Raw genomic sequence first — 26,163 nt, 5'->3', positions numbered from 1 at the left:
AAAGAAGCAATGTGAAAATAAAAAAAAAATTATGATTGAGGGTCAGATAAACTGTTTAATGACTTGTAAGAGTAGACAAAATGAAAATTAAACAACTGTGCTAATAATCACATAGCTACCTTTCTTTGATTGTTGACTAACTTGTTACAAAATTATACGATTTGGAAGTAGACTGTATGCTTGCATAGTTTGGAATTCCAATTTGATTGCAGCGTGGATGAATGAAATTTTATAAATATGAAAAACTGTAGTGTGTGAATTTTGAACAGACTGTTTTACCTGTGGTGGTGGTGGTGGTGGCTGCTATGGTGAAGGTGACATCAGTGATGTTGGTGGATGCAGTATGATTCGTGGTGGCAGCGCAAGATTAAGAAATTGGTGATAGGTGTAAGTATGGTGGCTGTGAAGATGCTTTATGGTAGAGATCCATGTCATGCTCAGAAATATTGACATAATGTTGTTATTGTTGACAGTTAGCCATCATTTTATATCTTAATAGACATTTGTATTATGTCATTATTCCAAGAAATAGAAAATTAAGACCAAGGCTAGGCTGTATGACCCAGACCCATTCCAAACTCTTGAAATATTAATGTTGTTTCCAGTGTGAGTTAATCAACATGTTAAGCCCCTTCTTACACATTTTTATTTCATACTACAGAATAACTTTCTGAATTGTCTAACATAAATAAAAAATAGTTTGAATTTTACCTAAATGTTGCCTTCTCTAGTGTGCTAAACATATGTATATCCATCAAACTGTTCCCCCTGCGAGTCCGGGGGTTAGAATAGGCCCGAGGTATTCCTGCGTGTCGTACAAGGTGACTAAAAGGAGTTTCACACATTTTGGCCTTTATGTGATGGTCCCCTGTAGGGTTTGACTTCCATTCTTCAAAATTTTCCCAAAGAGCGAGCCAATTGGGGAAGGGCACCTCACAAGGTGCATCGAGTTCATCATGCATTGAGATCTTTAGCCCAATTTCTCGTCGTCGCATTGTAGTCCTGCCCATTCTTCATCTCTTGGGCAAGAACATGCTGGTGGTGAAACACCAGCAGTCTCTAGGCTATCACGAGCTCAATTCAGCACACAGAAGTATGACCCTAAATTGTTGAACTCCCTGGCCACACCATGAGAGGAATGTCAGGCTGAGGATGGCAGCAGATCTTATTCGTCCCATTACCTTGTATGTTCGAGAGCTGATGGAGAATCTTTCATGACGATGAAGCCTTAGTTTTTTGTTGAGCATTTAGAGGACAAGTGTGGGGAGGTGGAGGGCTTGTCCAAAATGAGATCTGGGTCAGTTTTGATCAAAACAGCATCCTCTGCCCAGCCACAGGAGTTACTCGCTTGTGACAATCTGGGGGATGTTTCTGTAATCATCACACCCCATAAGAGCTGAAATATGGTCCAGGTTATCATATTTCACAAAGACTTTCTTTTACAGTCCAACAATGAGCTGTGCACCATTTAGAGCAGCGAGGTGTACATTTCATCCAGCATGTCCACTGGGGTCTGAAGGATAATCAGGTTGACACTGGTGCCTTCATCTTGGCCTTTGAGGTTGATACATTGCCTGAGAAGGTCAAGGTGATGGTCTACGGTGTGATGTAAAGCCCTATATCCCTCCCCCGATGCAGTGCTTTAAGTGCTGGAAGTTCAGCCATCTGTCTTCCCGCTGTACTTCCAGCATCACATGCCGAGATTGCGGATGCCCATCACATCCCAGTACTCCATGTACCCCATCTCCTGTCTGTGTCAACTGCGGAGAACACCATTTGCCTTGCATGCCTGACTGCAGGATTCTCCAGAAAGAAAGGAAAATCATGGATTACAAGACCCTGGACAGACTGACCAACACTGAGGCTAAGAGAAAATTTGAAAGCTTGCATACTGTGCGTATGACATCGCCTTATGCCACCGCTACAGCAGTTCTGGCACCATTAGCCCCACCAACCCAGGTCACCTCCCAGAGCTGGAAGCGTACACCTGCCCCCTTGGTGGTCGGGGGCATTTCCTTCCGTATTGCTCCTGCACCACCTACTTCGGGAGCAACACGCCCCCCAACCATCGGATACGTCCCTCCCCACTTCTAAGCTAGAGAAGTGTGAGTCTTCTTCAGTTTCTCTTGCTGGGAAGGGGTCCCTTGGGTCACTCCCTTCCCAGGTTTCATCTAGTGGGAAAGATGATACCCGCCAGTGGCTGCAGAGCCCAAAAGCAGGAGGTCGTAGGGCTTCACACTCATTCTCAGTCCCGGAGACTGGGCCAGTGAAGTCCTCCCAGCCAGGGAAACTCAAGAAGCAGTGAGAGAAATCCAAAAAGAAGACCCCTAAGACCAAGGAAATTGTTGTGGCACCCACACCATCACTACCTACAAGCCCTGCAGCTGAGGATGGGGTGGAGATTTTGGCGTCTGCTGAGGACCTAGATCTCGTCAGACCCTCAGACAATAGATATAGACTGCTCAGGCAATAAATCGGTGGCAGCAGGTGACTCTGAGGTGTTACCTGGCTCATTGAATGTTCTCTGCCTTCCCAGCCTTACGATGTCATCCTTTAGTGGAATTGCAGTGGTTTTTCCCTCTGCCTGGCTGAGCTATGGCAACTGTTAAGTTTTACACCTGCTGTCTGCATTGCCCTCCAGGAAACCTAGTTCCCAGCAATATGGACCCATGCCGTCTGCAGCTACAAGGGATATTATAGGAACCGTAGCGACTATAATAGTGTGTCAGGTGGAGTTTGCATTTATGTCCTAAACTCAGTCTGTAGTGAACATGTGCCCCTTCAAACCACTCGTGAAGCTATGGCTGTCAGAATAAGGATGACACAGGAAATAACTGTCTGCAATATATGTCTTCCTCCGGGTGGTGCAGTACCCCTGAATGTATTAGTTGCACTGATTGATCAACTCCCTAAACCTTTCCTACTTCTGGGAGATGTTAATTCCCATAACCCCTTGAGGGTTGGTACCATGCTTACTGGCTAAGGCAGAGATGTCAAAACTTTACTGTCACAATTCAACCTCTGCCTCTTAAGTACTGGGGCCACCACACATTTCAGTGTGGCTCATAGTAGTTACTCGCCCATTGATTTATCAATTTGCAACCCAGGACTTTTCCCATCTATCCACTGGAGAGCACAAGACGACCAATGTGGTAGTGACCACTTCCCCATCTTCCTGTTGTTGCCCCAGCATCAGCCGCACGGACGCCTGCCAGATGGGCTTTGAAAAAGGTGGACTGGGGAACTTCCACCTCTGCTGTCACCTCTGAATCTCCCCCACACAGTAACATTGATGTGAGCTGTCCCTGGTGTTACCATAAATGGCATGTTACGCACCGACGCAAACACGATTGCCAAGCACTTTGCTCGAACCTCAGTGTCGGAGAATTATCCCCCTCCCCCCCCTCTCCCCCCCCTCCAGCCTTTTGCACACTCAAACGGCAGCTGGAAGGGAATGTCCTCTCATTCACTACATGCTACAATGAATCCTATAACGCCCCATTTACAGAGTGGGAGCTCCTCAGTGCCCTTGCAAATTGCCCCGACACAGCTCCTGGGCCTGATCGCATCCACAGCCAGATGATTAAACATCTCTCATCTGACTACAAGTGACATCTTCTCGTCATCTTCAACTGGATATGGTGTGATAGTGCCTTTCCATCACAGTGGTGCGGAGAGCACAATCATTCTGGTGTTCAAACCCAGTATAAACATGCTTGATGTGGATACCTATCGGCCCATCAGCCTCACCAAAATTCTTTGTAAGCTGCTGGAACATATAGTGTGTCGGGGGTTGGGTTGGGTCCTGGAGTCACGTGGCTTGCTGGCTCTATGTCGGGGCGGCTTCTGCCAAGGTTGCTCTACCACTGATAATCTTATGTCCATCGAGTCTGCCATCCGAACAGCTTTTTCCAGATGGAAACACCTGATTGCCATCTTTTTTTACTTATGTAAAGTATACGACACGATTTAGCGACATCATATCCTTGCCACATTGTATGAGTGAGGTCTCTGGGATCACTCCCGATTTTTATCCAAAACTTCCTGTCACTCCATACTTTCCGTGTCCAATTTGGTGACTCCCATGGTTCCATCCAATCCAGGAAATAGAGTTCCGCAGGGTTCTGTATTGAGTGCGTGTCTATTTTTAGTGGCCATTAACGGTCTAGTAGCAGCTTTCGGGTCCTCTGTCTCACCTCTGTATGCAAGTGACTTCTGCATTTCGTACTGCTGCTCCAGTACTGGTGTTGCGGAGTGGTGCCTCCAGGGAGCCATACACAAGGTGTAGTCATGGGATCCACTCACTGTAGTGGAGACATATCAGTTTCTATGATTGGTTTTTGATGCTCGATTGACTTGGCTCCCTCATCTTCATCAGGTTAAGCAGAAGTGCTGGCAGCACCTCAATGCCCTCGGTTGCCTGAGCAACACCAATTGGGGTGCAGATCGCTCTACGCTGCTGCTGCAGCTCTACAGAGCCCTTGTCCAATCCCAAATTGACTACGGGAGTGCAGTTTATGATTCGGCACTGCCTTCAGCATTGTATTTACTCGACCCTGTGCACCACTGTGGGGTTCGATTAGTGATAGGAGTTTTTAGGATGAGTTCATTGACAAGCGTACTGGTGGAGGCTGGTGTCTCTCCACTGCAGATCAGACGTGCACAGCTGCTTGCCAGGTACGAAGCACACATTCATAGTTCCCCTGAGCATCCAAATTACCGTCTCCTTTTCCCACCGGGGCAGTCCATCTCCTGAATCAGCGACCCAGATCGGGGCTAACGGTTGGTGTTCGTGTGCTGTCTCTTCTCTCCAAACTGGAGTCCTTCCCTTTACCATATCTACTTGTGGTCCATTCATGTATGCCTCCATGGTCTACACCTTGGCCGCACCTTCATCTGGACCTTTTGCATGGCCCTAAGGACTCCGTTAACCCTGCCGTTCTCCGCTGTCGCTTCCTCTTGATTCTTGACATGTTCTGGGGCTCTGAAGTGGTTTACACTGATGGCTCAATGGCTGATGGTCACGTAGACTTTGCATATGTTCATGGAGGACATATTGAGCAGCTCTCCTTGCCAGTCGGCTGCAGTGTTTTCACTGCAGAGCTGGCGGCCATATCTCATGCTCTTGAGTACATCCGCTCATACCCTGGTGAGTCATTTCTCCTGTGTACTGACTCATTGAGCATCCTACAAGCTACCGACCAGTGTTACCCTCGACACCCTCTCGTAGCGTACATTCAGGAGTCGATCTAGGCCCTGGATCAGTCCCACCGTTACGTGGTGTTTGTGTGGACCATAGGAAACGTCGAAATCCCCGGCAACGAACTTGCCGACAGGCTGGCCAAACAGGCAACATGGGAACCGCTTCTGGAGATAGGCATCTCCGAAGCTGACCTGCGTTTTGCCTTACACCGCAGGGTTTTCCAGCTTTGGGAGATGGAATGGCATAACGGCACGCATAAAAAACTATGTGTCATTAAGGAGACTATGAATGTGTGGAAGTCTTCCATGTGGGCCTCTCGAAGGGAATCAGTTGTCCTCTGCTGGTTCCGCATTGGCCATACGTGGCTAACACATGGACATCTACTCTGCCGCAAGGACCCACCTCAGTGTCGCTGTGGCTCCCAAATGACAGTTGTCGACCTCTTGCTGGACTGCCCTGCCTTTGGTGTTGGGCGACAGTGCCTCCATAGCAGCTTTAGTTTTATGTTTTATCCGTGAGAGTGGGTTTTATACTTCTATGCAGGTTTTAGCGCATGTCCTTAGTCCCTCTGTGTCCACCACCCTAGTGCTTTTAGGGTGGAGGTTTTAATGTGTTGCAGAGTGGCTGGCTTTTGGCCAGCCACTGTAACCTGCTTTCAAGTTTTACTCTATTCTGTTTCTAGCATCTCTCTGTTGTTTCCTTGGCCTCTTTGGTTCCTTTTAGTGTTCATTGCCTTCCCTTCGTTCTTGTGTCATTTCCTTTCTTTTTGTTTTATGTTATATGTTCCATGCGTTTTATTCTCACACTTGTGGCATTGTTTTATTGGAAACAAGGGACTGATGACCTCATAGTTTGGTCCCTTCTCCCACCTCTAAACCAACTAATCCACCAAACTGCCCTTGGATGATAAATTCTTCTACACCCAAATAAGGGTAAGGCAAATGTTTTTAGGGCAGCAATGAAAGTATGTGTCAATAATACACATATTTTTTTGACTAAGGTCAGTGGATTTTTTCTCATATTTTTCCAAGTAGTGTATTCCATCTCCTAAGTTCAATTTTGAAGTTTTACCAAATTAAACATTTCACAAGAAGAATTAAGCTCTCTGTCATATTTATTAAGTGTAGCTGAATAGTAAGTGAGAAAAAGAATTTGTTAGCAGTGTTGGAAGCTTTTCAAAAATAATCCTGTTGGTTTGTGTGACGATGTGTGCATGAGATATGGAGCAACCATATTGCACTAGAACTGAAACAGCAGTCAGTGTAGTGGGTGACCTTTTACTTAATAGAAGCAATTGATGTCATCTGCTGAAAAGGTTGTAATCATTGTTTATCGTGATTCAAAATTGATTACCTTGCAGTATATAAATACAAGTGATTCCTACACAAATAGTGGACTACCTGGATTGAAAATACTTGAGAAATCTTTGGGTGGTGCATATTTAGAGTCCCATTTTAGCTTATCCGTTTTCAACTGTACAGTAGACTCTGGTAGCAGCCCTTCCACCAAAACTGGGTGAAAAGTATTTTATGGGAATAACCAACTGTCAATAATGTAGTCCACATCAAAAATTGCACTTTAATTACACTTGGATGCTGAAGAAACAACTGTATGTGGCCAGTTTGTGACCTGTTTACTGTTATTATCATAGATATAAACTGATAGCCACATACCACACTCGGATGATGTCTTCCAGTTGTAGCCGAGTGTAATAACATAGATATACAATTACAACTATTCACATATGGCAAACGAATAATTAATGGAGTCATAAATAAAAATCTTAAAATACTGTTCTTCAAATCTGATAGTCATATCAGTGCGAAAATGATGTGCTCTGTCAGTTTCTTTTGGAAATAACACCTTTCGTAGCCTGATCCTGTTGCTATAGTAAGCATTAGCCATTATTGGAATGTTAACACTGTCAATGGAAAAAATTACAATTTCACGGTGAAATATCAAGAACAGTCATTTGAATCGTTGAGTAAACAACTGGAATATGAAGTTTAGGTTACACGTGGTACGTTTTCCTGTCTTGTAATCTGCACAAAATCATCTATGATACATTTCCCATGTTGGTGGACACAGATATTGCTCATTTCAAAACTCACTGCAGATTCAACTAAAATGGCTTCCAACATGCCTCTTTCAGTAATTAAAATTGAAGTAGTCTATTGTTACTTGCCCAATTTTCACACTCTACAATTAAAGATTTACAGTTCTAATAACTGAATAGTGGATGGATATTCATTTGAACATTAACTTTCAGATATAGTCATAATTTCTCTGTTAACTTACTTCGGTGACTAGCTTTCCTAAATATGTAATTCTAATTCAGTAACAATGTTTTATATAAAAACATTAATTACTCTGAAATTAAATGAGTGTAGGTGTTGCTAACGTATTTTCATTGTTGATTCTATGAATACCTTGTTTATAAATATATGTTTTATCTACTTTATCGGGAAGTCAGTAATCGTGTATATGTTTATGTATGAACAGTGGTAACGAAATATTACTGTTATTCCATGATTAGTATGATTTTTAGGCAAACTAACTAGCTCATTATAATTCCAGTAATCAAAAGAATGTAACAGATAATAAAATTTAGTTGAATTAGCCCCGAAACAGTATTTGAGTTTTTAGGTGCTCTGCACATTTTGTATAAATGACCGTATTGAAGATATAAGTAACGATGATGATGGTGATGATGATGATTTTGAGGGAGGAGAAACATAACAGCTGGAAAGAACCCATTTGCTTTTTTACACATTGGAGAACTTGTGGTAGCTCTAGGTGTTACAGTCAGCATTACACTCGCAGACACTTAAAAAATCACATGTCTAGGTTGAAATTTAATGATACGAAAATGTTGGACAGAAACAACTGGTTTAAGGAAAGGAAATAAAAAGCAGGTGCAATTCAACAACAAAAATTTTTTGACTTCCAGGCAAGAGAATTTTTCTGATTGCCCAATTATGCTTGTAAAATAATACTGCCATGTCTGTTATCTTGCTTAAAATTTCAAACTTTTTGTTGCTGACTGTGATGGCTCAGATAATGAGAAACCAAATGTGTTTTTCATGTGGTGCAAGGTTCACCTCTTTTTACAGTGATTCTAGTGTTGTACATATCCATTGATATTTCTTGCCAGCTCAGTAATTTGTGTTTAATTGCTTCTTCACTGAAACACTCTTGCTGGAACAGACTGGTATTGATTATTAAAACAGTATGTTTTCTTTTTGTGAGGATTGTTGGTGGTAGGTGAGAGAGTGCTGTTTGCGTGTTTTCAACTCAATAGATCTTTTAATTTTTACCAAGGAACTGGGAAGATACCCTCAGATGATGCCATTGGACATGCATTACGCATTCGGGAGGACGACGGTTCAATCCCGCATCTGGCCATCCTGATTTAGGTTTTTCGTGATTTCCCTAAATCGCTCCAGGCAATTGACTGGATAGTTCCTTTGAAAGGTCACGGCTGACTTCCTTCCCCATCCTTCCCTAATCCGATGAGACCGATGACCTCGCTGTTTGGTCTCTTCCCCCAAACTATCCTATCCCTCAGATGATGAGATTTACTAGTGTGTCATTAGAACTGACCAACCAAATACATTTCAGAAAGTTTTAGGTAAGCCTCTGGCAGATAACCAGACCACAAACACCTATTATGACAATCAATATCTTCAAATAGATGGATATGAGTAGATACTTTGTTATATGTTGGACTCAAGTAATAAACAGTCTTATTTAGACATCATACAACAAAGTCTAGGTTGGTATTACATTAGTGCCAGAATTGGTTTTACTCTAGATCATTGATTTAGATGGTAAGTATGAGAGATTATGGCAGCCAATGAGAGCGATCATACAGCCAGGGGACCAATAACATAGGTGTTGACATAATGATGTGCCTTGATGGTGTACCAAGTTTTAACAGTTTTTTTGTGGAACACGTAACAGGTGACCCTTGGTCTAATTGATCATCTAGCAGTAGTGTGAGATATTATACACTACAATGTTTTTGTTGTTGTTATTAGTCTGTCAGCTTACCATTTTAGGGACCACAATAGTATTTCAATTGCCCATCTTGAAATTTTCCCATTGTATTAAGTGTTTCATGAGGTTTTTGGATTGCAGCCTGGTGACATCAAATCCTTGCCACAATCTGAGCAGCCATTCTCAAGTGAGTTTTACAAATGGGGAGTGTTGGTGCACATTACTAAATTTATACCAAAAATTGGCACTGTGGCACTTATGAATAGGTGTGGGTTGCGTGACTGCACTTGTCAATGTTAATTCCATCTGTCACATACAGTGTGTAAACTTTTAGATGGCAGACCTCTCCCTAGTCCTGAATCGGTAAACGTCTGGAGGCTTTGGTAGCCACGCAGTTTTGACTGCTGCCAACATTAGGTAGCTGACTGTGTTGTACAAGGTAGCCATTGCCGTCTGCTTCATTATTGTTTTGCGCTGTACTGTTCTGCGTGTTTTTATTGTGCAGTTGTGCTAAACATTATCAAAATGAGTGAAGGGGCAGTTGCTGGCCCATCTCGGGAGTCGCCAACAACCCCTACCGGTAGGCCTACGGTTAGAAGGAAACCAGTATTACGTAGTGATGCTCGCAAAATTATATTGCGTGTGATTGAATGCTGCGAAAGGGAAAGGGAGCAGGAAAAATTGCTTCACCCCACTTACAAATCCTCAGTGAGAGCCGCTACTTACACAGGACAAAGCATGCATAGCATTGGAAGATTCAAACAGTTTTCCAAGAATCATCCTGGCATATCACCACAAACGCCTGGCAAGAAAAGGTGAGTTTCCATTTCAGATATTTTGTTCGCGATCACTTTGAAGGAGCTCCCTATTTCGTCCGAATTACCTTATATTTCATTTTTCCTTGCTACCATATTGCTTTGTATGGAAACACCACTGGTTGCTGTATTATTTCGAAACACATTCATATTACAGTACTTTGCAATTGGATGAATGGTTTGTGAGCGCATAGTAGACAAACATTTTTACTTCCAAGCCTTTCGTTTGCTTTCGTGTAAGCATGACACGCAATTTGTAGTGCCAGCACTGCAACTGGTATGCGTGCCTTGTCCCCCTCCCCCCAATTGGCTCCCCTCCCCTCGCCAGCCAATGCTTGCTTCCTCCTCTCCCCACACTCCCCTCACAACTCTGCCGTCTTACAGTTAACACACTGTATTGCTCCATAACAGTGGTACTGCATGCATGTCTCTGCCAAACTGAAAACCAATGGAGTTAAAATTCAGTGGTCAAATTGATAGAATTAATTGTCGCTGTATGTTCCATTAAGTGTAAAATTCTGTCATTGTAGCAAAATTGAAGAAATCATCAGCTCCCATATTGTATCCATCTGCAAGCTACCATTATGGTTAGATGTAGATGTAGAGAATAAGCCAAATCTATTTCTGTAGATCAAATAACTGAATCCCAGAAGGATTGATGCAATGTCACATGGAGATGATAATCCTCAGCTATGGCTGTCTGTCCTACTGTGCTGTAAATGACAAGTGTGGCGATCATATCCTATGCTCTTTTCACGTAATGTGCATGTGCTCTGGTTAGTGTAACCTTTTTACACTGACATGTAGACTGCAGCATTCTGCAAATTTGGATCACACTTTACCAAGTTGAGAAGAGCTCAGATCTTTATAAGTGACTATGAAATTATTTTAATGTATACACTGTGAAAAAAAAAAAAAAAAATCCACTTTTTCGAAACACTGTAATTCTCTCCAGTTGCAAAGCATAAGTTTAAAATTTGACTCAGATGTACCTATAACATTCCTCAGCAATGGTGAAAAAGCATGGCACCCTATGACTTCCTCCTCTGGTTCGAAGACGCTTCAAGCAGGAAGATGTTGACATGTGAAAAAAAAAAAAAACCGTAACTTAGAAATTCATGTGAGATGTAAGGTGGGTTAATGATTTCACCCTGGCACCAAATTTCATCACAATTCTGCCCAGTGTCATCGTGGATGTATTACACGAAAGGGGAGTTGTCACACCCCTGTAACTCACATTTCTCCCCTCATTTTGAAGTCTCTGCAATGGAGGTCAGAGCTGTGATACCTAGAGTTGAAATCATGCAGTTTTCTTATGGGTGGCTGAGGAAAACAATTCAGATACAGAATCAACAACTACACCTAAAGATTGTCGAAGGGGTTGCGTGCCCTGAGACACTAGAGTAGCCATGAGTCACCACTCAGCTGAATGGGTGTCGAAGTTTCTGACAGGTATATTTTTAATGTGCTCAACAAATGCGTGTTGGTGGCTGGTGGCACCAAAGATATTCCCAAACAGGGAGGAGGGGGTGGGGTGGGGGGTGCCTTAAAGGTACCCTTTGCCATTTTATTCACGTACATTTCAATATTGCAACCTCCCCTTCCCCCACCAATCCATGTTTTCACCACTGGAGGACACGACACAGGAAGGCTGGAAAATCATGAACACCCTTTGCTGCTCGAAATCAACATTCAGATTTCGTCAGATGGTGTTGAACAGTCCCTAGTGGTTCCATCCTGTACACCAGAGGAGAACATACCAGTGACAGTATACTCCAAAGGTGTCGGAGCACCTCCAGTGGGGTTGCAGTACCACAATGTCCTTAGAGTAGGGTTGGATCGTCTGTGGGAGGACGGAGGTGTCAGCAGTTTTGATATTGTGATGAACGTCGTCCTGTTGCTCATCACATTGTGAACTGTCATTTTCAAGTGCGAATTTTGTAGGAATCAACATCTTAAGAGAAGAAGTGGTTTCATTGATGCCCATTATGCCACCTCCAGAGGGCTTTCTTGTTGATTCTGAGCAATGTTTTGTATGAAATGTTTTCCCTGGCTACCCATAATAAAACCGCAATTTCAACTCAGAGGCGTCAAAAGACGGGATAAGATGAGGATAAGAGGGGGTGTGACAACCTTCTTGATGTTCGACACCTCCATGATGGCACTGGGCATAATTGGGGGCAAAATTTGGTGCCAATTTGCCATCTTTAACCCTCTTTAACCTCACATGAGCTTCTTAGATGTAACCTCTTCTTCATTGTTTGAAACGTCACCAAGCCTGAGGGTGACATTGCAGGGTGCCATGCTTTATCACTGTTACAGAGGGAAGCTGTAGGCACCTTTGAGACAAATTTCAAACTTATGCATCACAGTGGGGTTTCAAAAAGTTGTATTCACCAAATAAGTTTGGCACATATGGTGAAGATAGCAGGAAGTGAACTCCACGCCACAGAAGTTGTTTCTGTATTGACGTATCTTACACACTGCAGCTGTCTTGTCTCAAGTCTATGACTACAACAAAAATAATGTTGACACAAAGTGATAGTTAACAACCATTTATTAAAATAATGTACATAATACAACCTCTAGTTTGATGAGAAGGCATGTAAAAGTTGTGAACACTGGTCTAACATAATTTAATGAACACTAACTAACTAATCTAATTGTACATCAATATAGACTTAAAAAGTGTGAAACCTGATGATGAATGTGGTAATGTAATAATACTTGTTGACAACTGCTGATGACCCATTGATAAGCGCAAATGGAACTAGTGTGATAACTGCAACTATCCAAGTGAAGTGTGCACAGTTAAATCTGCACCCAGTACAAATATATTCATTTGTGAATTATATGGCGGGTGAGGGAAGTAGTCCTTTGTGTCAGCACTTTCTCTGGCATCAGGCATAACTATCAGCAGATGGATCTGTCTACATAAACATCTACATGACTACTTTGCAATTCACAATTAAGTGGCTGGTAGAGGGTTCATCGAACCAGCTTCAAGCTGTTTCTCTGCCATTTCACCCTTGAAGACTGCACTGGAAAAAAAACTCTTACATCTTTCCATGTAGGCTCTGATTTCTCTTATTTGATTACAATGATTGTTTCTCCCTATGTAGGTTTAGATCCCACACCGTGCAGAAATGCTCCTGAAGAGGATGCATGAGCATAATGTAGGCAGTCGCTTTAGTATAACTGTTGTATCTTCTAAGTGTTAAGCCCGTAAATCACAGTCTTTGCTTAACTTTCCCCGCAGCATTATCTACGTGAGCGTTCCAATTTAAGTTACTCGTAACTGTAAACTCCAAGTATTTAATTTACATCACAGTCTCTAGATTTGTGGACTTTTTCAAGTTTAGAAGATGCCTTTAGTACTCATGTGGATGATTTCATACTTTTCATTATTTAGAGTCAATTTACACTACACAAATATCGTGTCTAAATCATTTGGCAATTGGTTTTGATCATCTGATGACTTTATGAGACAGTAAATGACACCGGTAGCAGCAGACAATCTAAGAGGGCTGCTCGTATTTTCTCCTAAATTGTCTTTCTGTTTGCAAGTCATGTGCTGGAAGCATAATGTTGTTCCTGTTAGGTGCGCCTTGTATGTGATGACCGATTGTGACTATGTGGCACCATACTGAAGACTGCTGGACATGTAGCACCCTCTGTGTATGTCACTGTGTACCATATCAGAGGGCAGACACAACACATATATATTTTTGAAAGGATTCTGCCTAATTTAGATGAAATGTTGCCCAAATATCAGAGCAATACCCTTGATTTGAACACCACCTTATCCTCTTTATCTTGTGACTTATCAAGTTCACTCCTCATTAAAACTGCAAATCTGATGTGAAGAACATCCATTTTCTGTGAATGCAGACAGTAGGTGTCCCAATCCCTTTGCAAGGCTGTCAGTATCAGAGACATGTACCCAGTGCACTAGCAATGAAAGGATGCCCGGAGTTTGTGAAGGACGGTGGCAGCTAGACACCCACAAATATAAGTCCCCATGTGTGGGCTTATGATGCAGTGCCCTAATGGTCCATCTACTTTCTGATTAAGATGACTGAAAGCCATCTTTTTCCACTTGCATCTTAAATCGGAAAGTCTCACAGATTGAATATAAATTGTGTAAAATTTGTGACAGTTTCATAATGTCTTTAATTTCTTCACAGAGACAAATTCTATATCTAATGTATGTACAGCGAAAATTAATTTTATCAGTTTGACCTCTGAATTTTAGGTAAGTGGGCCTGCAATATGGCAGACATTGTGAATGCAGTAACAGTGTTACACATGAGCCTGTGTACCTCATTTAGAGCTGCACTGAAGAGCCAATGAAACTGGTACACCTGCCTAAAGTACTGTGTAGGGCCCCTGTGAGCATGCAAAAAGGCTGCAACACAAAATGGCATAGACTCAACTAATGCCTGAAGTAGTGCTGGAGGGAATTGACACCATGAATTCTGCAGTGCTATCCATCAATCTGTGAGAGTATGAGTAGTGGAGATCTCTTCTGAACAGTACATTGCAAGGAATCCCAGATATGCTCAATAATGTCCATGTCTGGGGAATTTGATGGCCAGCGGAAGTGTTTAAACTTGGAAGTGTGTTCTTGGAGCTGCTCTGTAGCAATTCTGGATGTATGAAGTGTCACATTGTTGTGCTGGAATTGCCCAAGTCCCTCAGAATGCACAATGGCCATGAATGGAGGCAGGTGATCAGATAGGATGCTAATCTATGTGACACCTGTCAGAGTCAAATGTAGATATATCAGGGGTTCCGTATCACTCCAACTGCACGTGTCCTACATCATTACAGAGCCTGCACCAACTTGAATAGTCCCCTGCTGACATGCAGAGTGGCCAGGATTCATGAGATTGTCTCCATACCTGTACACGTCCATCCACTTTATACAATTTTAAATGAGACTCGTCTGATCAGGCAACATATTCCCAGTCATCAACAGTCCAATGTCGGTGTTGACAGGCCCAGGTGAGGCGTAAAGCTTTGTGTCATGCAGCCATCAAAGGTACATGAGTGGGCCTTTGGCTCTGAAAGCCCATGTCAATGATGTTTTGTTGATTGGTTTGCACGGTGACACTTGATGGTGCCCCAGCATCGACATCTGCAGCAATTTGCCACACTTGTGTCACATCGAACAATTCTCCTCAGTCATCATTGGTCCCATTCTTGCAGGATCTTTTCCTGGCTGCAGAAATGTTGGAGATTGGATGTTTTACTGGATTCCTGATATTCACGGTACGCTTGTCAAAAGATGGTTTGGGAAAATCCCACTGCATCGCTACCTCGGAGATGCTGTGTCCCACCACTCGTGCGCCGACTGTAACGCCAAGTTCAGACTCACTTAAATTTTGACAACCTGTCGTTGTAACAGTGCCAGACACTTGTTGTCTTATACAGGCATTGCGAACTGCAGCTCCGTATTGTGCACATTTACATATCTCTGTATTTGAATATGCATGCCTATACCAGTTTCTTTGGCACTTCAGTGTATAAGGCTTGTCAAATGAAAGGCAGATGGAAAAAGGTAAGTAGTCTTTATTGTTTCAAAAGTAAGTGTTATAACTGTAAATACGTTTATCCAACTGTGAGACAAGACAGTCAGTGCCTTCATGGAAAAATGTTTTTGGCTGCCTGCAGAATCATTATTGTATGCAGGTGTGCTCCTATTTGTCTGAAGCAAGTCAACAGCCAGGAATGTCTATCTCTAGGGCTTAAAAAATAACACCCAAGAATGTTGACAGATGGCATCATTCTGTTGCAGGATTATGCCCACCAGCATGTTGTCAAGGATGTTTCAGCTATACTACTGAAGTTTTGCTGGGAAGCACTTAACACACTCTCCATACAGTACCCGTCCATCCCTATACGTTTTCCCTGTTTTTGGAGTCCTGAAGAAATAAGTTTGTGACTATCAGTTTGCTTCAGACAAGGAAGTGCACACCTGGGTACAATCATGGTTCTGTAGGCCACCACAAACATTTTTGCATGAAGGCCATTGACCATCCTGTCTCACAGAGGAATAAATGTATTAACGATTACCGCAATTACTTTTGAAATAATAAACAGTTTGCTTACTTGTTATCCATCCATCCCGTTTTCATTTGACTGCCTGTTATATAGTGAACAGAGGGCCCTAAATTCAACAAATGGCAGTAAAGCAGCACAAATCTTTGCCCATGTACAACCTGCCAGTTTTTATCAGTCTATACAAGGAATCTCCAATTTTAAAACTGATACAAAGACAGCTACCTGGTTGTAGCTGATACATTGTGACAATAAATCAAAGGCATTTGGCTGCAATCCAGAAATCTTATGGAATAATTTTTTATTTGGGTAATGATCTGTGTGACACACAGACCAAATCCCTTGGTTCATTCTGTTGCCAGGTGTGGCACATATTTCACAGATGTAGACACAGTGCCATTATAATTGCTAATTTCAGGTCAGAAAAATGCCTGTCATGTGCTGTTAAGGAAAATTTGAATGATACCAGAAAAGAGAGAGACTAGACTTGCAATTTCTGTCTCTGAGGTGTTACCTAGCATCATCTGCTCCATGTTACAGTTGATATGAGGAATATTATTGGATTGTGATGTGTGAATATTCTTTTTTTGAAGAAATTCATATTAATTTCTTTATTTTCATTGTAGAAAATTCATCTTTAATAATTGAAAAATTGTAAAAGGTGCTTTCACACTAAAACACTTATTCTAGTAGGTGCTGTTAAAGAGAATATTTGATTCTGTCATGATTTGAGTTTTCAGTTTGTTTTTTTCAACAAATTTTCTCTTAAGGATGAAAATTCTTTTTAGTTTGAATATGCCTATTTTGCTTAGGAAACACTCAGATACTCGTATGAAGTATATTTTTTTCTGTTTAATAGCAACCATTGGTGCAATGGTGACAGCTTCACATAATCCAGTGGAAGACAATGGTGTGAAAATTGTTGATCCTCTTGGAGAAATGCTTGTTCAGCACTGGGAAAAAATTGCTACAGACCTTGCCAATGTTAGGTAAAATCAATGTTTGTTCAATCTTCCAGAATTTTGTTCTTTTTCTTAGCATTCACCAAAGTAAACATAAATAAGGTGCATTCCCTATGTTTCAGTGATGATAATTTAGAAGAATGTCTTTTGGAGATAGTGAAAAATGAGAAGATAAATACTGATGCAGCTGCTTCTGTTTTCATCGGAATGGATACCAGGTAAAAAAATAAAAAAAAACAACCCATGAACCAATATAGAGAATGTTGGAAATACTATCCGCATATCTTTACTCTCTCTCAGTGCTGCCTAGCTTTCTGTTACCATATGTTAGAAAGCTGTTGACAAATAGCCAACAGTATTCATAACTGACAATCTTTGTTGTCATACAATACTTAAGCACCATAGTGTCCACAGTGTTGTTAAACATCTCTGTTTTTAAATTTGTACTTTTGTAAAATATGTTTGTAATTTAGCAACAACTTACACTGTGCAAATATATCAATTTATAAGACAGCTGCAACTCCAATTACAAGAAGTATTAAACCAATAAAGAGGCAAGTCAACTTCTAACTTGTAGCTGATTGATTTTTGATGCACAGAAACATGTAACAGCACAGAGACATTACTGGTTTTTTGAGTCTCCATGGTTTCTAGTTTAATTATTCACTCTCTCTCTCTCTCTCTCTCTCTCTCTCTCTCTCTCTCTCTCTCTCACACACACACACACACACACACACACACACACACACACACACACACACACAGAGAGAGAGAGAGAGAGAGAGAGAGAGAGAGAGAGAGAGAGAGAGCTCCACACAAGCAGCCAGAGTGACATTATTTTTTAGATTGCTGGAGGTTATGTTAGATTTGCAGAATTCAGTTGTATTGGTAAGGTTCGTAAGCAGTATTCTTGAAAAGTTGTCTCAGCTACATATTCTACTTCTGACATTTCAGAAAACTTGGCTTCATCCTGGTGAGAATACAGCTCCATACACTTTTACTGAAATTGTTCCATACTTGAAGTACTTCCTAAAGAACTTTCCATTACAATCAATATTTCTGGTCATCAACGATTCATTGATTAGGATCTTCACCTTTTCTGATTCCATGAGTTTCTCGCTTCAGTAACTGGTCCAACATAATCACACTATCAAAGCTCAGACCATAAATATGTAACTATCTCTGCACTTTTTGCAAAATTGGTTTACTCTGTGACAGAAATTTCTAGCACACCATATCTTTGGCAGAGACTGTTGTCATCCAACAACTAGAACAACACTGCTAACAGCATCTTGTGAAGCTGTCTTGCTCCTTAAGTCTTAGTCCCACCTCAGAGTACCTGTCACAAACAATGAACCTATCATTCCCATCTAGCCCTTTCATAAACATCTCATAGCCATTCGACTAAGCTTTATTGATGTACTCCACTTCTCACATCTCCATATATATATATATATATATATATATATATATATATATATATATATATAAAACAGAAAGAAACTTCCACATGGGAAAAATATATTAAAAACAAAGATTCCAAGACTTACCGGGAGCGGAAAGAATTCCCTTAGGGGAATATATATATATATATATATATATATATATATATATATATATATATATATATATATAGAGAGAGAGAGAGAGAGAGAGAGAGAGAGACAGACAGACAGAGAGAGAGAGACAGAGAGACAGACAGACATTCCACGTGGGAAAAATATATCTAAAAACAAAGATGATGGGACTTACCAAACAAAAGCGCTGGCAGGTCGATAGACACACAAACATACACACAAAATTCTAGCTTTCGCAACCAACGGTTGCTTCTTCAGGAAAGAGGGAAGGAGAGGGGAAGACGAAAGGATGTGGGTTTTAAGTGAGAGGGTAAGGAGTCATTCCAATCCCGGGAGTGGAAGGACTTCCCTTAGGGAGAAAAAAGGACACGTGTACACTCGCACACACACACACATATCCATCCGCACATACACAGACACAACCAGACATTTTTAAAATGCTGTGCATAAATAAGTACATCAACAGGTGAAAAACATTGTTAATGAAAATTGTTTCAATAATGAGAAAAAACCCTCTATTGAAGGAGAAAGCTAGTTTTAGTCATGATACTTCAAAGAAAACAATACACAAACAATGAAGTTGCAGGTGCTGTGTACTCTGTTCTAAATATTGTTTGTTGTGTTTGTGTGTACACACACACACACACACACACACACACACACACACACACACACACACACATTTTCTTGAGCCAACAAATGATGTTTTCAAATATTTTTAAAACACATTTCCTGTTCTTTAAATTCTCATCCCTTTGTCAAGACCATCCATTATTAATTTGCTTTGGTTATTAATATGGGATTGAAATGGATCATTTAATGCTTTTCCTACAGATGAGACAAATGATGCAGCAGAGAAGATGAAAATCACAGTGTAGTTTTTGATAATATTGTGAGGATAGTGGCTATTAACCATATAGTGCAGATGCTGAGTTGCAGATAGTCACAACAAAAAGACTGTCAGACAAAGCTTTTGGCCAAACAGGCCTTCACGAGGCTCAGACAACACACACACACACACACACACACACACACACACACGACAGTCACGGGCTGCCAAGGCCAGACTGTGAGCAGCAGCAAGTGATGAGAGAAGCAAACTGAGTGGTGGGGGTAAGGAGGAGGTCGGGGTGGGGAGAGGGAGGGATATCAGGATAGGGTGGATTACGGTAAAGTGCAGCTTACCTCTTGGCTTATGTCCCTGTAATAGACACAGATGCAAGACCTGTCCCATACATCCTCCCATGATGACCTACTAATCCAGTCACAAGCACTACCTATCCCATCAAAGTCAGAATTGCCTGTGAAACCAGTCATATGATCCAGAAATTTAGCTGCAACCATTTGTCTGCATTTTACATGGTCATGATGACAGTCGACAAGCTTTCTGCCCACATGAATGAGAACTGAAAAACTGTGGCTGAGAATCAGCTGGACACCCAGTTGCTGAGCATACTGCCCAACACAAAATTCTTCATTTCAATGTCTGCTTCACATCCCATTGCATCTAGATCCTACCCAGCCTCTATGAACTGCGCAGGTGGGAATTCTCCCTACAATGTATCCTATGTTCCATAACCCTACTGGACTCGACCTACTGTAGTCATTGCCCTTTACCCACCTATCCCCTTCCTAGTTCCCACACCAGCACTACACAGCCCTCCATTCCACCAATGCATCCACAGTCTTTTTACTTCTCTCCTTTTTCCATTGCCTTGACAACCCCCCCCCCCCCCTCCCCCTCCGTCCTCTGTCTAACCTCCCAAATGCATCTAGCTGTCCTACCCTCTCCCCACCTCGTCCCTGTATGCTCCCACAAGCTGCACTTTACTGTCCCTTACTCCTACCCTGATATTGCTACCCCTCCCTGTCCCAGTCTTTTTGTTGTGCCTGTCTGCAGCTTGCAACTCAACATGTCTGCTATGCAATGAATAGCAACTGTCATTTTCATAATATTGTCATTATTCCATCCTGATTGTCCATTGTTTGCTAATGGAGTTTTTTGTGTTTATGGAGAATCTATGTTCATGGAGAAGGTGTGAGTTGTACTATAGTGCTGTTTTGTGTTATTCATTATTAGAAATCATAACTGTGAAAGTAATAAATAATTTATGTGAAAAGTCAGAACCTTTTTGCCCTGTTCTCTGTCATCATCGCTAATTTCTTTACGCTGATATTTTATTCCAACTTTTTAAATAAGAATGGGCTCTCATAAGTAGTCTTTTGCTATTCAGGTGCCAAACTGCATGGAAGACGGTAATTTTGGCACTGACGTGTAAACAAAGAAAACTATTTGTGACAGCCATAATACGCCAGGGTCACTGCAGTTGGCTCATTTGGTATGAGTAGCCAAAATTGATTAGAAAGCCACTTGTGTGAAAGAGTGGGCAGTGGAGATACTATTGAAGTTTTGCGGAATTTGAAGTTTTTGGTGTGTGCTAGCTGATGATAAACTGAAAAGATGGCTTCACCTTACATGTTAATGATTGAATTTTTTGCCTTGCAACTTCTCAGATGAGCAAGTACGTCATTGCTAACTGCTTGTCTCCCCCCCCCCCCCCCCCCCCCCCCCTCCCTAGAACTACAGATTATACTAAAAGTTCATGATGTGGAGCACATTGTTAAAATGCTCTTGTGATGTCCAGGAGACTGGACTGCTTTCCGAGTAAGTAACAATTTTTCCCTTCAAATATGTGGCTTAACGGGTAAATTGTTACTGTCAACATCAGGAGCCGTAAGATTTGCTTATGAACTCTGAAAAATGAAGAACTTATGTCATGGTGTGCAAAATCATTTTTGTAATTGTTATGAATATCAGTATGCCACAATGCCTTATATCGACCAAGACTCAGGAGCCGTAAGATTTGCTTATGAACTCTGAAAAGTGAAGAACTTATGTCATGGTGTGCAAAATCATTTTTGTAATTGTTATGAATATCAGTATGCCACAATGACTTATATCGACCAAGACTCATATCCCAATTCAATCTCTTCATGTTGTCATACTTTACAAAGTCATAGGATTGTTTTTTTGATGGCTATTGTGTGGAAATAAGGGTCTGAACATCAGGTCACAATCTTTTCTAAGCCTATGCTGCTATAGGCTTTCTCAACAAAACTGATGAATTTTGGATTTGCTGCCGAGTTATAATTTCCTCTTTACACAATATTTTGACAACTTTCTCAGTCATCTATATCAGCCCTTGAGTGCAGGTTTTGCTGCCTGCTGTTTAGACTGTAACCAAGCTGTGAATCATACATGGTGTGCAAAACCTCTGTGATTATTTTCTCAGTGCCATTTTCAACCAACAGATATATCAGCAGAAGTTCAATCTAACATAAACGCTTTGTGACATGTTAAATAAGTAAAATGCTTAAGGTAATGCCAAGAAGCGTCTTAAGAGGCATTTATCTATAAGGAGAAGGGGAAAGAAACTTCCACATGGGAAAAATATATTAAAAACAAAGATTCCAAGACTTGCCAAGCAGGAAAGTGCCGGCAGACAGGCACAATGAACAAAACACACACACACACACACACACACACACACACACACACACACACAGAATTACTAGCTTTCGCAACCGATGGTTGCTTCTTCAGGAAAGAGGGAAGGAGAGGGAAAGACGAAAGGATGTGGGTTTTAAGGGAGAGGGTAAGGAGTCATTCCAATCCCGGGAGCGGAAAGACTTCCCTTAGGGGGAAAAAAGGACAGGTGTACAATCGCACACACACACACATCCATCCCCACAAACACAGACACAAGTAGACATATTTAAAGGCAAAGAGTAAGGGCAGAGATGTCAGTCGAGGCGGAAGTACAGAGGCAGAGAAGTTGTTGAAAGACAGGTGAGGTATGAGCGGCGGCAACTTGAAATTAGCGGAGGTTGAGGCCTGGCGGATATCGAGAAGAGAGGATGTACTGAAGGGCGAGTTCCCATCTCCGGAGTTCGGATAGGTTGGTGTTGGTGGGAAGTATCCAGATAACTCGGACGGTGTAACACTGTGCCAAGATGTGCTGGCCGTGCACCAAGGCATGTTTAGCCACAGGGTGATCCTCATTACCAACAAACACTGTCTGCCTGTGTCCATTCATGCGAATGGACAGTTTGTTGCTGGTCATTCCCACATAGAAAGCGTCACAGTGTAGGCAGGTCAGTTGGTAAATCACGTGGGTGCTTTCACACGTGGCTCTCCCTTTGATCGTGTACACCTTCCGGGTTACAGGACTGGAGTAGGTGGTGGTGGGAGGGTGCATAGGACAGGTTTTACACCGGGGGCGGTTGCAAGGGTAGGAGCCAGAGGGTAGGGAAGGTGGTTTGGGGATTTCATAGGGATGAACCAAGAGGTTACGAAGGTTAGGTGGACGGCGGAAAGACACTCTTGGTGGAGTGGGGAGGATTTCATGAAGGATTGATCTCATTTCGGGGCAGGATTTTAGGAAGTCGTATCCCTGCTGGAGAGCCACATTCAGAGTCTGATCCAGTCCCGGGAAGTATCCTGTCACAAGTGGGGCACTTTTGGGGTTCTTCTGTGAGAGGTTCTTGGTTTGAGGGGATGAGGAAGTGGCTCTGGTTATCTGCTTCTGTACCAGGTTGGGAGGGTAGTTGCGGGATGCGAAAGCTGTTTTCAGGTTGTTGGTGTAATGGTCCAGGGATTCAGGACTGGAGCAGATTCGTTTGCCACGAAGGCCTAGGCTGTAGGGAAGGGACCGTTTGATATGGAATGGGTGGCAGCTGTCATAATGGAGGTACTGTTGCTTGTTGGTGGGTTTGATGTGGATGGATGTGTGAAGCTGGCCATTGGACAGATGGAGGTCAACGTCAAGGAAAGTGGCATGGGATTTGGAGTAGGACCAGGTGAATCTGATGGAACCAAAGGAGTTGAGGTTGGAGAGGAAATTCTGGAGTTGTTCTTCACTGTGAGTCCAGATCATGAAGATGTCATCAATAAATCTGTACCAAACTTTGGGTTGGCAGGCTTGGGTAACCAAGAAGGCTTCCTCTAAGCGACCCATGAATAGGTTGGCATGCGAAGGGGCCATCCTGGTACCCATGGCTGTTCCCTTTAATTGTTGGTATGTCTGGCCTTCAAAAGTGAAGAAGTTGTGGGTCAGGATGAAGCTGGCTAAGGTGACGAGGAAAGAGGTTTTAGGTAGGGTGGCAGGTGATCGGCGTGAAAGGAAGTGCTCCATTGCAGCGAGGCCCTGGACGTGCGGGATATTTGTATATAGGGAAGTGGCATCAATGGTTACAAGGATGGTTTCCGGGGGTAACAGACTGGGTACGGATTCCAGGCGTTCGAGAAAGTGGTTGGTGTCTTTGATGAAGGATGGGAGACTGCATGTAATGGGTTGAAGGTGTTGATGTACGTAGGCAGAGATACGTTCTGTGGGGGCTTGGTAACCAGCTACAATGTGGCGGCCAGGATGTTTGGGTTTGTGAATTTTAGGAAGTAGGTAGAAGGGAGGAGTGCGAGGTGTCGGTGGGGTCAGGAGTTTGATGGAGTCAGGTGAAAGGTTTTGTAGGGGGCCTAAGGTTCTGAGGATTCCTTGAAGCTCCGCCTGGACATCAGGAATGGGATTACCTTGGCAAACTTTGTATGTAGAGTCGTCTGAAAGCTGACGCAGTACCTCAGCCACATACTCCCGACGATCAAGTACCACGGTCGTGGAACCCTTAACGTTGATCAGTTGTAGAATTTTGGAACACGTATTATGTTAGAGTATAATGACTTTTCTGGAGACTAGAAATCTACTCTGTAGGAATCAGCATGGGTTTCGAAAAAGACGATCGTGTGAAACCCAGCTCGAGCTATTCGTCCACGAGACTCAGAGGGCCATTAGACACAGGTCCCCAAGTAGATGCCGTGTTTCTTGACTTTCGCAAGCTGTTCGATACAGTTCCCCACAGTCATTTAATGAACAAAGTAAGAGCGTATAGACTATCAGACCAATTGTGTGATTGGATTGTAGAGTTCCTAGATAACAGAACGCAGCATGTCATTCTCAATGGAGAGAAGTCTTCCGAAGTAAGAGTGATTTCAGGTGTGCCGCAGGGGAGTGTCGTAGGACCGTTGCTATTGACAATATACATAAATGACTTTGTGGATAACATTGGAAGTTCACTGAGGCTTTTTGCGGGTGATGCTGTGGTATATCAAGAGGTTGTAACAATGGAAAATTGTACTGAAATGCAGGAGGGTCTGCAGCGAATTGACGCATGGTGTAGGGAATGGCAATTGAATCTCAATGTAAACAAGTGTAATGTGCTGCGATACATAGATAGAAAGATCCCTTATCATTTAGCTACAATATAGCAGGTCAGCAACTAGAAGCAGTTAATTCCATACATTATCTGGGAGTACGCATTAGGAGTGATTTAAAATGGAATTATCGTATAAAGTTGATAGTCGGTAAAGCAGATGCCATTGGAAGAATCCTAAAGGAATGCAATCCGAAAACAAAGAAAGTAGGTTACAGTACACTTGTTCACCCACTGCTTGAATAGTGCTCACCAGTGTGGGATATGTACCAGATAGGGTTGATAGAAGAGATAGAGAAGTTCTAATGGAGAGCAGCACGCTTTGTTACAGGATCATTTTGTAATCGCGAAAGCATTACGGAGATGCTAGATAAACTCCAGTGGAAGACTCTGCAGGAGAGACGCTCAGTAGCTTTGTACAGGCTTTCGTTGAAGTTTTGAGAACATATCTTCACCGAGGAGTCAAGCAGTATATACTGCAGTATATTGCTGCCTCCTACGTACATCTTGCGAAGAGACCATGAGAATAAAATCAGAGAGATTAGAGCGCACACAGAGGCATACCGACAATCCTTCTTTCTATGAACAATACGAAACTGGAATAGAAGGGAAAACCGATAGAGGTACTCAAGGTACCCTCCGCCACACACCATCAGGTGGCTTGCGGAGTATGGATGTAGATGTAGATGTAGATGTAGATGTAGATGTAGATGTAGATAGTGAGTGAGTGAGTGAGTGAGTGAGTGAGTGAGTATGGATTGAGGTGTTTTCCAATGCAAACTGAATGCTGGATCCCACACTTAAGTTAATGTCTATCTGTCACTCTAATCTTGATTGCCTCTTTTAATAAACCAACTCATACATTTGTTGCCTGCACAATATGCTGGTACCTTCAAATTTCATTCCATGCTCACTGGTGAGGTAATGTTTGATGATAGATGATTTAGTCACCATCTTGAATCAGGTGTGACACTTTTATTCTTCACATCTTTGTCCAACATATAACATGCTGTATTTGGTCTAGTATAGGGTATACAGCCAAATTCTGGAGCCCTGTACTGTCTTTTGTACAACTTAGAATACCTCTTAGTTGGAAATTGTACTATTGAAGTACTCTCCAAATCTTCTCGGAAATGATGTGGACGTATAGGAGGTATGTGGTTCTGACTGCTTCTTCATTGGTATGTGTCCTACAACAGGTGGTGTTAATTTGCTTCAGAGGGCAGGCATCATCAACTGTTGAGAGTTCTTCTTGAAAATTTGTCACAAGTGGCAGAGTT

The 26,163-nt window shown here is 42.2% G+C and overlaps 1 protein-coding gene across 1 annotated transcript in view; it reads left to right on the top strand.

Moving 5' to 3' along the window:
* LOC126355984 (phosphoacetylglucosamine mutase) overlaps positions 1-26,163 on the top strand; it is a 110,903-nt gene that overhangs the window by 20,608 nt on the left and 64,132 nt on the right. Inside the window, exons 3-4 of the mRNA XM_050006601.1 lie at positions 16,940-17,069; positions 17,165-17,260. Coding sequence (XP_049862558.1) covers positions 16,940-17,069; positions 17,165-17,260 — 226 coding nt within the window. The remainder of the gene's footprint in view (positions 1-16,939; positions 17,070-17,164; positions 17,261-26,163) is intronic.

This window comes from Schistocerca gregaria, chromosome 3, assembly GCF_023897955.1.
Source record: "Schistocerca gregaria isolate iqSchGreg1 chromosome 3, iqSchGreg1.2, whole genome shotgun sequence".
In the NCBI taxonomy this organism is placed as follows: Eukaryota; Metazoa; Arthropoda; class Insecta; order Orthoptera; family Acrididae; genus Schistocerca; species Schistocerca gregaria.
Note: the sequence above shows the minus strand (reverse complement) of the source record. Positions and strands in the feature narration are given on the sequence as shown.